At 34.2% G+C, this 17,105-nt stretch overlaps 1 protein-coding gene and 1 pseudogene across 1 annotated transcript; one reads left to right on the top strand and one right to left on the bottom strand.

Moving 5' to 3' along the window:
* Nucleotides 1-1,556: 1,556 nt before the first annotated feature.
* The window catches only part of LOC134228645 (acetyl-CoA carboxylase 1-like), a 26,133-nt pseudogene continuing 10,584 nt past the window's right edge, over nucleotides 1,557-17,105 (bottom strand).
* Nucleotides 4,478-6,590, top strand: LOC134228644 (tripartite motif-containing protein 2-like). The gene has a single exon (XM_062710324.1). The coding sequence runs from the start codon at nucleotides 4,538-4,540 to the stop codon at nucleotides 6,251-6,253; it is 1,716 nt and encodes a 571-aa protein (XP_062566308.1). The 5' UTR covers nucleotides 4,478-4,537; the 3' UTR covers nucleotides 6,254-6,590.

Below are 17,105 nucleotides of genomic sequence, written 5' to 3'. Positions count from 1 at the left end.
CTACACCCCGGGGGTCATGATTTGAGCAATTTAGATTCTACACTACCCCAGAATGCTTCAACATAAGTTTCAGCTTTTTTGGCCCATTGGTTCTTTAGAAGAAGATTTTTAAAGATTTTTTTCTATATATTTCTATGAAAAACTTTGATTCCCCATTGTGGCCCCGCCCTACACCCCGGGGGTCATGATTTGAACAATTTAGATTCTACACTAACCCAGAATGCTTCCACATAAGTTCATCTTTTCTGGCCCAGTAGTTCTTGAGAAGAAGATTTTTAAAGATTTTTCCTACATAATTCTGTGTAAAAATTTGATTCCCCATTGTGGCCCCACCCTACCCCGAGGGTCATAATTTGAACAATTTAGAATCTACACTACCCCAGGATGATTCCACATAAGTTCCAGTTTTTCTGGCCCAGTGGTTCTTGAGAAGAAGATTTTTAAATGACCCCACCCTATTTTTGTCTTTTCTTGATTATCTCCTCTTGTGAGGGGACTTGGCCCAATGGCATCATTTTAACAGTTTATATTCCTTTCACCCAAGGATGCTTTGTACCAAGTTTGGTCAAAATTGGCCCAGTGTTCTTGAGAAGAAGTCGAAAATGTGCGAAGTTTACAGACAGACGGACAGCTTGACAGACGGACAAAATGCGATAAGAAAGCTCACTTGAGCCTTCAGTTCAGGTGAGCTAAAAAAAAAGTTGTCAAAAGCATTATTTTTCAAACTCACTGAACAGTGTTAAATTCTTAATTTATTTGATGTACAATTTTTTTTCTATTGTACAGTATTGATAAAAGTACAACCTAACATTCACAAAGAACTTTATTCGGTAATAACCAATATTTGCCCCCCAAATCAAACTTTGATGGAGATATATTCAATTAAGTTCTTAAACAGGGGAGTATATGCTGACTTCAAAGCACTGAATTTCGAATATTTTCATAATTAATGACGCCATATGTACATAATGACGTCACAAACATGACGTAAATTTCAGTTTTTTATGAATTTTACAGAAAAATGTACATATTTTGTCAATATTTTGAGTAAAAGTCACCGAGCGCATGTGTGTTCAGGATCAATATTTTGATATAATGTGTATAATGATAATATCAATGAAATATGTCAATATTGTTCCTGAACAAACTTGCGCTCTATAAATTTTAAAGCTAAAATTGTTGAAATTTTGTCCATTTTGTCCTCTTCCTGAAAAAGGATATAAAATTGGACTAGTTTGTGACATCATAAAATCAAAAATTGTGAATACACTGCTTTGACACTACAATATTTTCTGTTAATTTATATTTCTCATACAATTTATTGAATTCAGCACATTTCAGGAAGTTTTCAAAATATGACTTTTGTGGGGGCAAATATATGTAATATACCGCATATAGTTCTTTCTCATTAACTGAAAATCAAACTTAGTATAAATATTCAAACAAGTCCTTCCCTTGACCTTACCATTATATTAAAATTGGTCTCTTTGCTTACAACGTTACATTCAGGAAATCCAAATTTCTCATTCACTGAAAATCAAACTTGGTATAAATGTTCAAATACGTCCTGTCCTTGACCTTACCTTGACGTTATACTTGATGCCCTCGCTGATGAACTCCACGTCTACGTGGTTCTTGAGCGAGGTGGCCGGCAGGATCTGTCCCCGCTCCAGCGAGGTCTGGAACATCTGGAAGCACTCCTGGATCTGGTGGTCCCCTATGTGGAGTGCCCCGGATATCACCCCCAGCATGACGTCCGGCTTCTCCGCCTGGACATTCTCAGATATCAGCTTGTCCAGCCAGCCCGTCGTTATCTTGTTGTTCTGGTATTCCTCGGTCTCAAAGAGTTTGATGAGGTATTCTACTGTGGTTCTGAAGTCTCCGCGGATTGAGAGCTCCTTCAGTGCCACCACCAAATTCCTATCATTCATTTAATATGAAATAAAGAAATGCTTCCTTCCAAACATTTTCTATTTAATAAGCTTACTATTTATTAGCCTTGTAAATCATTATTTCTTCCTAATAAAGGATCTCTCATATATTTCAGATAGAAAAATTTAAATCAATGGAGAAAATAAATTCAGAATTCATGGATAATATTTTGACTCTGATAAAAGCAAGTATCTAACTCAGAACAAATAATACGATCAATTTGAAAATTTTTTGATATATAGATACATAATATCAGACAATATTCTTAATCCCACTACCCCCTCCCAATTAGTAGCCCTCCCTAGATATTGCTTGATATCACAATAAATGCAATCGATTTCAAAATTTTTTGTTACAAAATATTGTGATATCAAGCAATATCTGGAATTCCCCAGTCCCCCTTCTCCAATTTCTCTTATCCCCACCCCTAAATACTCACTCTCTGGCGTCCTCCCTGTTCTCTTCCAAACTGAGAGTCAGCGTACTCATGTAGTCCCCCCGTGGCAGACACACTGAAGTACCCCCACACGTTCTTACTGCTGCGGAAATTCAACTCCTGGACAGTCCCAGAACTAGGCTTAAATCCCTACCAAAAGAGAATTTTAATATGGTACATGATTATTGTACTGTATTTAATGAAAGTTATAAAGTTCATGATAGGGATTCCACAACGATGAAAAGGAATATTTATCCTGGCCATCAAACCAAAATGTATGGTAGCACAAAGAAGGGAAACATTAAGTTTACTCCAGGAAGGGAAAATACTCAATTTTCTGATGAATGGATTGAGTTTTCCTTCTCATTTTGCTGCAACAAATTTTGATGTCTTAATTTTAAAGAATCTTACTTCGTCAGGGTTTTCGCTGGTGATCCTGGCTGCTATGACATGGCCCCGGGGTCGAGGGTGTATGGAGGGGTTAGAGAAGTCAATAGGACTGTCCCCCCCAGGTGTCCACCTCATACAGCTGTCTGATGTCCTTCAACCGGTACAGGGGCAGACCCATAGCAATCTGTAATACACAAAATATACAACATATAACATATAACCAAGCTGACTTCTCTGGATTGAGATTTAGGGTAATTGGTCACTTTGTGTTTGAAGTGTTAATTACTGTTAAAACACCATGTCGTTACCCTCACCGTCTGAATTTCTTTAATGATAATTAAATCCACGTTGAGAACTGTGAAGTAAGATGTTTGTTTTTTTTTTTTTGGCAGTTATCTATCGAATCAATTACTAAACAAACTTTGTAAATTAAGTATTGTAACACAGAATTATCGTATGTGAAATCTGCATTGAAAAAATATCAATGATTCCTGTGACATGATTCGTCGTTTTCTTTATTTTCCCAGTCTTTATTGAATCTTGTTTTTCTTAAAGCAAGAATCAAGACGAATATAATGATTTAATATTTAGACTTCATTAGTCCTTTTGTATATATATTAATAGATCTACTTAGGAACAAGAGGCCCAGGGGCCACAGCGCTCACCTGAGCACATCAGGCTTGAATTTCCTCCACCCCCCCTCCCTATGTAAAACTTGGGTCAGCCATTTTGGCCCCACCCTAGCCCCGGGGGTCATGATTTGAACAAACTTGAATCTACACTACCTGAGGATGATTCCACATGAGTTTCATCTTTCCTGGCCCAGGGGTTCTGGAGAAGATTTTTTAAAAATGCCATTAATTTTTAACAAATTTATGATTATCTCCCCTTGGAAAAGGGCGGGGCTCTTCATTTGAACAAATTTGAATCCCCTTAACCCAAGAATACTTTGTGCGAAGTTTGGTTGGAATTGGCCCAGTGGTTCTTGAGAAGAAGATGAAAATGTGAAAAGTTTACGACGACAATGACTACGACAACGACAACAACAGACAACGGACAAATTTTGATCAGAAAAGCTCATTTGAGCCTTCGGCTCAGGTGAGCTAAAAAAGTGAAATGTACATCAAGAAAATGCATATTTTAATACGGTTAACTGGTTAATCGGTTGGAACGTCTTGCGGTTAACAGATTAGCAATTCTGTATTCGATTGCCATCCCTAATATAAATATAAACCAATATCCAACTGATGGAAAGTTGGATCTTTAAATATCCAACTAGTGCTGGTTGAATCGGTAAAATCATATACACAGACAATTATAACAATAGGTGACATTATAGAAGTTTTTTAATGGAGGTGTAAAGAATTTTGGCAAGCACTGGCAATTTTTCGCTCTGTTAAAAAGGACTCAGGTATGGGTATTTAAATCTGTATTTATCTGTAATTTATCCAGGAAGTAAATTACAAATCTCGTTCAAGTCTCAACTGAAATCTCATTTTGACATTCCAACGTCTAGCTGTCAACAGTCTTTTGTAAGTCATTCATAAAATCTGTAAGTACATTGTCAATAAAGGTAATTTAATTTAAATCATTTTTTATATGAATGATGGAATAAAAACCAAGAAAAAATTTATTGGTGTACTAGAATAGCAAATTGAATTAATAATTATAACACAGTTGACATGTTTACAAATAATTAATATCTGTTTTCCCCTAATTCTAAAACAAATATGAATTAGAATATTATTATGTATATAACATAATATCCTATTTTTTCAGATGGCATTATCTAAAATTGATATTCGCCGCCGAGCCCAGCACTTTTTAGAATGTGGCATTGAAGACTGTGAAAGAAACTGCGAGTTCTATTGCAACCATTGTCATCAAAGATTGTGTAAACAATGCAGCGAGGAACATCTGAAAAGTCCAGAAAATAAGAACCATGAGGTGGTCCTTTACCAGCAACGCAAACGACAACTTCCTGTGGAGAAATGCAAAATCCACCCCACTAAAGATGTGGACATGCTCTGTGAAGAATGCCAGGTTCCATTATGTTCTAAATGTGTTACAATGGGAGACCACGAAAGGCATAAATTTGTTGATCTTGAAGCAGTCTACGTAGAAAAATTTGCACTCTTCCAACAGGAAATCTCCAAAATTCACGAGTATTTTCTCCCTACATCACACGATTTACAGAAAGAGATTAAAAAAGATTCCTCAGAAATCAAATACCTTATGGACAACATCAGAACATGCATGAAGACTGAAGGTGAGACCCTGAAAAGTCTGGTGGACACAGTCATATCTGAGAACATGAAGCAGTTAGACCAGATAGAGCATTCACTGTTAGAAGATCTAAACACCCAAGACAAGACCATGGATGATTACATCACTTATCTTGATAACCTTTTCAAAGAGCTCCACAGATGCCTGTCCTCTACAGAAACCCAGAAATTAATGTCTGAGAAAAAACCAAAGATCCGATCCATACCAGAGACAACAAAACCAGTCACACCAGGATTTACTGCTGGTCAATACAACAAAAGTAATGTCATCAAATTACTTGGTAAAATACATGTCCCCAACACTAAAGCAGAGAAGAGAGAAATAAGGTCCAATGAAAGTGTCTACCAAACTGCAATGAAACCTACACATAAACAGATGAAAGAAGACAGAAAGAAATCTGACAAGAAACAAACAATGTCTCTATCTGCCTCTGTCACCAAGGTCAGGGAGTTCACTGTATCAGGTGTTGATAATGTATTACATGTATCACTAGATCAATCAGAAAGACTCTGGATCAGTGACAGGTTTGGTAATCTTATCCAAACAGATCTACAGAGGAATGTGATACAGAAGATAAAAACCAGTGGTGAATGTGAAGGTTACCACACAGTGACACAGGACAGGAATCTGATCTTTACAAACAAAAACAAGAGAGTCATCAACAGGATAACACAGGATAATAATATCACTGAATTTATTAAAACTGGAGACTGGACACCATTCAGCATACACTCCTCCCACATCAACGGGGACTTACTAGTGGGGATGTATGGTCAAGTCACCAGGTACAACAAGACAGGAAAAGAACTACAGAACATACAGAGGGATAACAAAGGACAGGGACTGTATAGTAATCCACGCTACATCACAGAAAACATCAATGGAGATATCTGTACATCAGACTATGGTAAAGGTGTAGTGGTGGTGAATAAATCAGGACAACACAGGTTCTCCTACACAGGTCAGGGGTCAAGGTTCCGTCCCTATGGAATCTGTACTGATGTCCTCGGTCACATCCTGGTGTGTGATGGATACGTTAGCAGTAACACTGTTCACCTCCTTGATCAGGACGGTCAGTTCTTGTCTATATTACTCACACAACAACAAGGGGTACGCAGTCCTCGTAGTGTGTGTGTGGATGATGAGAATAATCTCTATGTAGGACAATATGGCACCAACACACTGACAGTGTACAAGTATTTACAGTGAAAAATAACATTGCAGTTGCATGTCCTTTTCTTTTATACAACCATTCTGTGTGTTTACATGTCATTGCACAGTTCTAATATTTTTCATTGTTAAACATGAAGACATTTTGAATCGTGTGTATCAGTGGTATACTGGAAATGAATTAATTGTTTTGAGTTGCACAATAACTCACAAGTTAAAAAAACACTGTTACTAAGTTTGAAAATAATCTAGTTGCCATACATGTTAAAGGTGAATTATTTAATAAATAAAAAATTTGCTAATTCGTAAATTCAAATGATATTTTCAGTCAATTTTTATTCTGATTAATTTAACAGTTGATAAATATATATAAGTAAGTATACCAGCTAGGCTTTGTTCGGTTAACATGTTGATGTAAATGTATATAATTTGGGAGCAATCTTTATATTTATTTAAACAATAAAATGCTTTCTTTGTTTGTTGTACTGGAATGAACGGAAGCAGCTGTTGCAGAAAAAATACATAACCCGCGTAAGCGGGTTATGTAATTTTTTTCTGCAATAGCTGCAACCGTTCATTCCAGTAATAACAAACAAAGAAAGCATTTTATTGTTTATATTTATATCTGTTTTAATAACCATTTAAAGTTTGAATAAAAAGGTTAATTATTGTATTAATGATGCAAACGTCTTTATACGTTTCACTGATGGAACAGCCACTGATCAAGAAATCTGTACTGGCGACATGCCAATGTAGTTCATGCAGTGATGAACGCAATGGGTTTTCTTAAGAAATAAAGGAGAAATTATTTAGTGGATGTAAATATTACAGCATATATATCTAAACCTGTTGTATTGGTTAATTTCCAAATATGCACATTTTCGTACGTAAACGGTTGTATCTAATATGTAATGTACATTGGTTCCACATTTGTGAAATTAACGTATTGTCATGGCATAACATTGTACAATTTTGAAGTTGTTTGATGCTGATATGAAAAATTGTAATAAACACTAATTCATACATGTAAACGTTGACACACATCCATGTTGTTAAGATTTAAGTTAGAGGCGGGGCTGGGGGATATAAGATATGAGAATTGAGCATCAAATTTCGAAAATAAGGTCTATATTCCTTTTATTCTGTTGTAATTGGTATCGGATAAGAAAGTTGACATATCTGCTGTTGTGACCTAGATCAGCCTCATTTCCACTTGAACTGAACAAACTTGAATCTTTAATTTGTGAGATTATGCTTGTTTTCAATATTGACTTTTGAAGCTCCTTTGCATTTTTTTTTTCAGGATCAGAATGAAAGATTTTGTGGTTGCCTTTTTGTGTTTTAGACTGTGAATAGATTACTTATAAACATGCTAATTTTAGAGGTCTGGCTATGGTAAATCTATACTGCGTTAGCCCATTGGGCTAGTGAATCTAAAACAAAAGTATAAACATACAGTAAAACTCGTTTAGTACGAACACGGATATTGCGAATTTACGGTTATAGTGAAGTCATTTTAGATCCCCCTCTATATAAATTGAATGAATTTCTTATACTGATATAACGAATTACGGATATAACGAAGTAATTTCAAAGGTCCCAGCGATTTCGTTATAACTGAGTTTTGCTGTATATGTATCCCAACTGAATTGATGTACGAATTAACTTTTTTGTAAAATCATAATCCTTAATTTGTTTAAACCTAATATGTATTGTGTGTTGCTATCGCCAGTCGTCTCAGTGACAATTGTAGCAATAAAAATTGGGAGAAATACCATAAATCTGGAAATTTTTACGTTGATTTTATTTTGCGAATTTGGGTCAAAATGCTTTTGATTAATTTTTACGTTTCAAAATTTTGCGAATGACCACTGCTTTGTTTACATTTTCTTATTAATTTATTTTTAAGAAAAATATTTTTATGAATTCAATGTACAAATTTGCTAAAAATTTATCTACAGCAAAAATTTCCAGATTTACGGTACCTGACAATTACAAAGCACAAACCATTATTTGTTTTATTCATTTCAACTTAAATGTTTTTTTAACCTTCACATGTTATACATGTATTGTTTTAAGTAGTTAATGGGCTAGTGACAGGCTAGTAACTTATTTTTGTAATTACACACCCCTGCTACTTGTTACTTTTCTTACCTGCTTATCGTTCTTGATTTTGTGGTTTTATGAAGTCACAAAGGCCCACTGATTTAAATGAATCATTGGACATAATGTAAATCTACACTAATTTATGAAGCTAATTATATTTAATATATTTTTTTAAATATAAATGCATGTCTGTGTTTAGATGAGTTATATGATTTTGTAGTTAATTCATTTCAGTTTGACAAGTCATTAATAAATCATGGCAACTGAAAACTGGGCTTTTCTTCAGAAGATGACCCTGATGAATATCCTATAACAATAAATTACTATGCTTTTACCCTCCAAATATGATTACTTACTCTATATACCCAGTAAATCAAAACTTCAGAAACAAAATAAAAACCATTTTCCATGTTTGATACCAAATCAAGAGGATTTCATCATCTTTTGACGAAAAAATATTTATTTAAATGTCCTTTTTAAGTCCAAGAAAACTGGGAAATAAAAATTATAGAAAAACAAAAGGAAATTTTAACATGTAAGGAATATCCCTCATGTACAATGTGTATACTCCAAAAATAAACATGGGGACCAGTGGTATTGAAGTCCAGGCATGATATTAAGCGAGTACCACTCAAAATGTCAGCATATGTTTGAAGTTTTGTGTTCTCTGATCTGAAATACACATATTGCTGCAATATCGATATATAGCAGTAGAATCCCTGAGTATATGACAACATGATCATATTCTTGTATAGAAAGACAATACATTAATTATTATGGGTACTAAGAAGAAATTAATTTTAAGTTCAAAGTGAGATTCTTACAATACAGTCACATTGATACTGATCTTTGATATATGACTGTGAAGATACTAGTGTCAAGATGTACAGTGCATCACAGTAGTACTTATTTAACTTTACTAAATTGAAAAGAAATTGATTTCTATTTATTCTTTAAATTCTTATTATAATTATACATTTCATAGATGTATTTTCACTTAATGAAGCCATGATTTTTTTCTTATTTTTTTCTTCGTAGGCTATGACATTTTTTTTTTTTGGCTTTAAAATTGTTTCTACTAACTCGCATAAAATAGAAGTTGACATTGTTTAGTTCCTGTCATAGTTGTTATTAGAGCAGAGAGACAGATGGGAGATGGAGTAGTGTTGTACATGAATATGTACGAGGGTTGTCCGTAAAGTTCGTGGACAAGCTTAGAATTAAAAAAAAGTTGCGTCATTGATATTTATAATTAGCATATTTCTAATCCTTTACTAAATGTGAACTGAGAAATGTAAAATCGGATTCAATTTCACATGTTTAATTACAATTATGACTTCATAATTAGACTTGCTATGGCGACCCGGAGCAACGCAAAATTTTGAGAAAAAAAAATTATTTATCACATTATAAATTTCATTGGTATTTTATAAAATTCTGCAGAAATCTGAATGACTTTAATATTATGAGGTTGACAAAAGTTATCACTTCGAACCTGCAAAATTTGAACATTCAAAGTTGTAAAATGGCTAAGCAATCAAAGTAAGAACATGTGAGGACGGATCGGAATTGTTCAAAAAAGGGACGTTTTCGGAATAGGTGGAGCAGTGAGCAGTGATAAAATTCTGCGTAGACATCGGAGAAACAACTACAGAGACCAAAACATTTTGTAAACAATCGGGAAAACATAGTAAAAGAAGCATTACATTAGTATTTAAGTGGCATATAATATTTTCGGACGGAAGTAACAGTTTACAGGATGACATGCGTGAAGGCAAACCATCATTCCGAAATCGCAGTGCTGTAAAAATGTACTTCGTAACGTGACTTTAACGTATTTCCGTAAATAAAATTGTTTTTATGCGACAGGGGATGGAGGATTGCAGGATATGAGACAAGGATTGTTAAATATTATTTTACATATGAAACATGAACATTTTGTGCACATATTTATGACTGGTTAAAGCGACATAAGAAATGTATTGAGTTAAACGGTGACTGCATTGAGAAAATTTACATGTATTCTTATTATGTTTTTGACGTCGGGTAACGTAAAGAATTTTCATTTTAGTGCTCCGGGTATGAGTGTGCGTCTTTTTTAATCTGATAAAAATATAACTATTCGTGCTCTGTTTTTGTTGAAAACTTGCATGTTTATAAATTTAAACATAAATCTTATGAAAATAATAATTTCATATATTTTATAAATCAATGTTTGTTAGTAATTATCAATGTTGTCCACGAACTTTCCGGACAACCCTCGTAAATATAGATAAACGCTGTCTAATGTTAAAAATTGAATTACCGTACTTGATTAAAACATTAACACAATAAAAATTTCGTGTTTGAGTTCACATTTTTGTTTTTAACATATAGGCCCTACCTATCATATAGGTTGCCCATTCACTAGGTCAATATTGTCATTGAAAATTAAATCCTTGACCATGTTGGAGTCTTGATGAAGTTTCAGTCATGATAATGATATTTGTTAAAATTAAGCTGCCAACTGACACGACAGTTTGTAAACATTGCAAAGCTTTGAACAGCCACTGGGCCTTTCTGACGTAAGGGAGATAAGCAACGTAAGTCAAAGCTCATTTTCCCGATTGAGTAATTTTGATCAACTGTGTTGTTGCTATCTTGCATTAAAAAGTTAAATAACATTTTCAGTCTTATTTTATTAGCCAGATAAAATTATTCCTATATGTAACTCAATATGTTCAGGTATTTGTTTCTTATGACCTGCATTTGCCAAAAATTAAAGGTAGCAAACAAGCAGCTGACGTATGTTGTATTTTTTATAGACACAATTTGACTCAAAAAAAATATTATTCCACGCATGGAAGTTTATTTTCCAAGAGAATCTTTATTTCATCCTAATATACATCTACTACAACTACAAAAAAAACAAAAATTTCAAAAAACAGCAATGGCAATCTGTTCTATGTTTTTCCTTTACCTGTAACTGTGCGGCCGGTAGGTTGATGTCTGCCACCATCTCCGTACACGGATGTTCTACCTGTAGACGTGGATTGAGCTCCAGGAAGTGGAACGTCTCCGTCTCCTCGTTATATAGATACTCCACCGTACCGGCACTGACGTACCTCACCATCTTAGCCAGAGTCACTGCAGCCTAGACAATATTCATGCATTGATTAATTGCTATAATGTTAATTTTTGGGCCAAAGAATTTTTGTCTTGCTCAATGTCTCTGAAAACATTTACAATCAAACCTTGTTTTCTTGAACTGGTTGGAGTAAAAATATTAAAGAACTAAAGGATTTGAGATACAAGGGTGAAAAATGTAAAGATTAAGGGGTTAGAGACTTTGATATATTGAAATGCATAATATTGACATTCAAGGTATTGAAGTTCTACTCTATTTTGAAAATACATTAAAAAGAAGACTTTTCTCTGCTGTGAGAGAGGATTCAGTATTTTACTTTGCACAAAAAAATGTGACGTCTTGGCATACTTGCCAACCTCCAGCATGTAAAAATCTGGTCATGACCAGATTTGGAAAGTAGAAAATCTGGTCATAACACATAACAACATTCACGACATATTTACCATGATTAAATTTTATACATAGATATACAAAGTATTTTTGTATTTACAATTCTTTTATTGAAAAAGGATTTAATTTACTATGAAAAAAAATTCATACATAATTTCATTTAAATTTGCATGTTAAAAAAATGGAAATTGAAGGTTTCATGTATAAGTATTGACCTGAAGTAAGTGTGCATTAAAGCCTTTTCAGTTTCTGCTAAATTTGAAAGAATACCAATTTCAGTTATGAAGTTATTTTTCCTCTCTCTTAATTAACTACTTCAATATGTTTTAAATGTGAAGTTAGGCCAACACTGTAATCGATCATTTTATTTTATCTAGAATGAAAGTTTTTTTTCCCAAGATTCCTTGATATGTACATAAATATCGTTTCTCTTAGTTCTATCAGAGACATGTGTTTAGTTCAACTTGTTCCTGTTGGCCCTGATAACGATTTAGTTCTATCGGAAGCCATTTTAATTGACTTCAAACATTGATTTGTCAAAACAACACCCAGTTAATTGTTTACACCTGCACTGATAATTAATCCATCGGCATTGTTTACGTAGATCTAAGCTTGGGTTGTAACTGGAAGTAAAAAGTGCAACCTAATTTACGAACCAAATCCAGAAAATTGGGAGATTTTCGGGTTGATCGGCAAAAATCGGGTGATAAACATGACCCGTTGGGTCATAAAAAATAATCGGGTTACGGGTTGAAAAATCGGGTGTGACCCGACAAAATCGGGTGAGTTGGCAAGTATGCGTCTTGGGAAAAGTTTATTTCAGAAGTATCAATAGTAAGTTGATAAACAGATTTTTTTTTCATCACAATTACCCCCAAGCTCTACCTACCTTTTCCATCTTTTGATTCTTTTCGAACACCTCGAATTTGGCTATAGAGGCGGATGCCTCCTCGATGATCTTCTGATGCCTCCTCTGGATGGAGCAGTCCCTCCCAAACAGAGAGATGGCGTTACCGTAGTTATCGGCCAGGATCTGTACCTCCAGGTGATGGGCGTGGGTCGCCAGCTTCATGATGAAGATGGGGGGTCCCGGAACCTCACCTACCGGTATATAATTCCAATCTTAATTTTATTTATCGATTCCTAGTGCTTTGATTGGACGAGAACAAATTCAAGAAAAAGTTTACACATCGATGAATTTTTCAACCAGAACTACTTTCTTGACTGTTGTAAAAACAATGAAAACAGATATTTCTAGTCCGTTTTAGCTAAATTATGATTACAAGAAACTTATAAAAAATGAATTAATGAATGAAAAGGAGATAAACAGGACTGACAGACGGGAATATTATGTTTATGTCATTGTCGGATCACGAGTGAGAAATATTTTGAAATCGCTGATCATGCTGTCATTTTCTCGACGTTCCATATCAACTCAGTTGGTATCGTAATGTGATAGGGAAAAGAAACGTACCCCAGACTCTTGCCTTTTCAGCATCAAATCATATATTTACATCCTACAGATCCCATATTCTCCCTAAATCTTTGAACGAACCAGAGCAAATCGAGGACGTCGTCGGTCTTCAACTTTCGTAATGACGTCAACATGGCGAAGTCAAGGACGAATTATTTTGGAGAATTAATTCGCATATTTACGATATTTGTTGACTTAAACAACATTCAATGAGATTTTATAAGTTTAATTTATAGATTGTTTTGACAAATAAAGTTGAATTTTATCAATATTCATCTTGTATACGTTTCTTTGCGGCATAAAGTATTCCTACGCCGTACAAAATAACGGATTGTATGGCGGCCTCAAAGAGAAATAATTTAAACAATTAAAAAAAAAAATCGTAATATTGGAATTATAAGAATTAAACGTTCTTTTTTCAGAATTTATCGATGTGTAAACTCTGCCTTTTTACCCACAAACTTAACATAAAAGTGCTTCGCACTTTTATTCAGTTTGTTAGTAAAAAGGCAGAGTTTACACATCGATAAATTCTGAAAAAAGAACGTTTAATCCTATAATATACAACACAGGATTCCTCTTTTAGATCCATCATAATTAATGTAAAAACTTTTTGATGAAAGTTAAGAATTGAAACTCAATTTTGTAAAAATTCTGTTGGAAACAAAATGAGTGTATTTCTTTATAAGCAAATTCCTTATTGAGGATTCAATTTGGCATTATCAGCAAGGGTTCTGATCAGGCTGGCTAAAATTTAATATCCATTGACAATTGAACAATTCATTCTTTCTAGTTGTTATCACTATATCTCTTTACATTATAAAACTGCTAAAACTATCTCTCACTAAAAATATATTTTTATACCTTTTTTTTCATAAACCCTATAAATTTGCTTCTCACTATAATTTTCACTTATATGGTATCTCTCCTTATCCTTGCATAAAATTTCTTGTCATTATTTATGCATTTTACAACAAAATAAATTCTTTCAATTCAATACCAGTCTGAAGAGATTGGGGAAGTCGTTGGCATTCTCCGCCTTCCTAATGCCCTACCCTTCCCCTCCCTCCGAGGCTTTGATCACCCTCCGAGGCTTTGATCATCACAGGAAAACCCGATCTTATTGACCCTCGTCAACATCCACGACACATACCTTCCTGTTGAGGTCCTTGGGCACACTCACTGGATAAAATATTGTCACTCTTAGAGTAGTTCAGGGTCAAGCCTGGAATAGAAATTTTCAATAAAATTATTTTTGTAAGGTCCAATTTTCAGGATCATGATGCAGTGAAGAAAGACTGTTTCATGGTGATTTGTTTTTGTGGATAAAGAGGTGAATCAAATTTTATGAATTACAAAGATAAGAGGGTCTCTTCAATGACATGCCATTACAGCAAAAATGGTTGATTTCACAGTACAGTGTATCATAAATATATAGATATAGTGCCTTTTTTTTCTACTTTTTACAAAATCTAATACTTTTTATTGATTGTTTAAAATCCCTGGTAAACACAAAGAGCCATATATTAGTATAATATATATACCTGATCCACTCCATGGCATATTGGGGACCTTTGCTGTCTGGGCTACAATAGAGGAGGCAATCTTGTCCCCCAGGGCCCACATAGCTCCCTCTGGTGGACCTGTTCAACAACAAGGTAAGATAGCTCTACACCCTATTTGAAACAAATTAGACGAAGATTATGCCCCATACACATATGATTTTATAAGTTAATAAAAAAATACTGTAGACGTCTTTAATTTCACGTTTACGGTTTGTGAGAAAGTAACCTTTCAAGGTGGTTTTAATTTCACGGTGAATCGTTTGTAAATATTCAGGTTCTTTGTATAGGTAGAAATAATGTGAAATAATAATCAGGATGGTTTAAAGTTCGCAGAAATTTCTTAAATCGTGAACATAGTGAAATTAAAAACACCGCAATGTTTTCCACTTCTACAGTAGTTCTGTAAAATCACATATTTTCATGGGGTCAAATTTTCAAGGTTTGAGGAAAAATTAACTTTGCAGGACTTGATTCTGTGATTGGAGGATGTTTAGTAGCAATGTATATGACATTTTCATTTTTTTGTAGAGGTCATAAATTTGTGGGTCTTTCCATGCCTCAAAAACAACGAAAATTAAACCCCCACGTGAATTAGTGATTTCACAGTATTTCTTTACAAAATATATTTTAAAATAATTTCTGCAAAATATATGCTACAGTGTCTAAATTTGATATCTGAGAGTATGTCTTAAAATTGATTAACTTTACCAATAAATATGATTCCATTTTTATGGAGAAGTTTTGGTAACTTGGGATTCTCTGAAGCGTGGCCCCAGCCAGCCCAAACAGCCTGAAAAACAGAAGATAATCATAGATTCTTACATTGTATACATGAATACATTAATTTTATAGGCATCTTATCAAATACTAGAATACCAAATATAACTGAATATCAAATCTGAGTAGTTTTTTCAGGAGATGGGATTGTACATGTACTAAAAAATATAATGTTCAAGTGACATTAAATTTAATATTTAATGATTCTAAATTTTTCAGATATTCAATAAGCTCAGGACTCTCTATGATAATGTGACCTTACCACAAACCAGGTTTGAATATTTACCTGTACTTGAGTTCTCTTGGCTATATCCAGTATAAGTTCTACATTGGCGTAATTATTATTACCCCCTGTACTGGAACATACTGGTCTGCTAATCGGATGTATTCTGAAAGTCAAAACAGATGAAAATTTCATTAAAACAAAAAGAAAAGATTAATCTTGGAAAAATGCACAATGAGAAGTAAAGACATATATCAATTATTATTACATTGGAGATAACAAACTCAGAAAATCAACAAGAGGCCCACGGGCCTTATAGGTCACCTGAGTATCATGTAACAACTTTCCAGCGATTGTATTTGGCTTGTGTTTTAATCCAAAAGCCATGAAATTCACAAATTTTGAAGGAGGCACCATTGCTTATCAAAGGGCAGATTTCAAAACATTAATTTATTTTTAGTCAAAGTACCTCCCTGGTGCCCCTGACCCAGTGGCCCTGAAATTATCTATTTTGAAAGAGGCCCCTTTCTTCATTATAAGGCCAGCATTTTTTTTTTAAATAAATCGAATAAAAAAGTCCTGAAGGAGACGGAAATAAAAATTTTCTTTTGATAAATCAATTATTAACATTTGTTCATTCTTTTTTATGCTATTCTAATACTAGTAGGCTCCTTACCACTGCACACATAATGCTTACAATAGGAAAGTAGATTGATTGTATACTGTTTAACGTCCCTCTCCAGAATATTTCACTGATATGGAGACGTCACCATTGCCGGTGAAGGGCTGCAAATTTGGGCCTATGCTCGGCACTCAGGGCCATTGAGCAGAGAGGGATCTTTATCGTGCCACACCTGCTGTGACACGGGGCCTTGGTTTTTACGGTCTCATCCGAAGGACCGCCCCATTTAGTCGCCTTTTACGACAAGCAAGGGGGTACTGAGGACCTTTTCTAAACCGGATCCCCACGGGCATAGGAAAGTAGAACATTTAATTGCTTATTTCATCATCTACCAGTTTGGGCCAGTTATATAAATTTTGTGATGTTGATCAAAATATAATATTTTTAAAAATCAATTCTTTAAGTCTTTCAATATATCTTCATTTTTTGAATATGTGTTATGTAAATGTGTAGACATTGTTCTAAAATGTACTTGATGCCTAAAATTATAATTCCTATCATAAAACAGACAGGGAGTATTGGGGAGTAGGGTCAACATTTGTTTTTC

This window comes from Saccostrea cucullata, unplaced genomic scaffold, assembly GCF_032062105.1.
Source record: "Saccostrea cucullata isolate Sc308-1 unplaced genomic scaffold, CSIRO_AGI_Scuc_v1 ctg4792, whole genome shotgun sequence".
In the NCBI taxonomy this organism is placed as follows: Eukaryota; Metazoa; Mollusca; class Bivalvia; order Ostreida; family Ostreidae; genus Saccostrea; species Saccostrea cuccullata.
This window is presented reverse-complemented; position numbering and strand designations above follow the sequence as displayed.

What these genes read in the sequence shown, in the direction of transcription:
- LOC134228644 (XM_062710324.1), top strand. Translation starts at nt 4,538, where the DNA reads ATGGCATTATCTAAAATTGATATTCGCCGCCGAGCCCAGCACTTTTTA.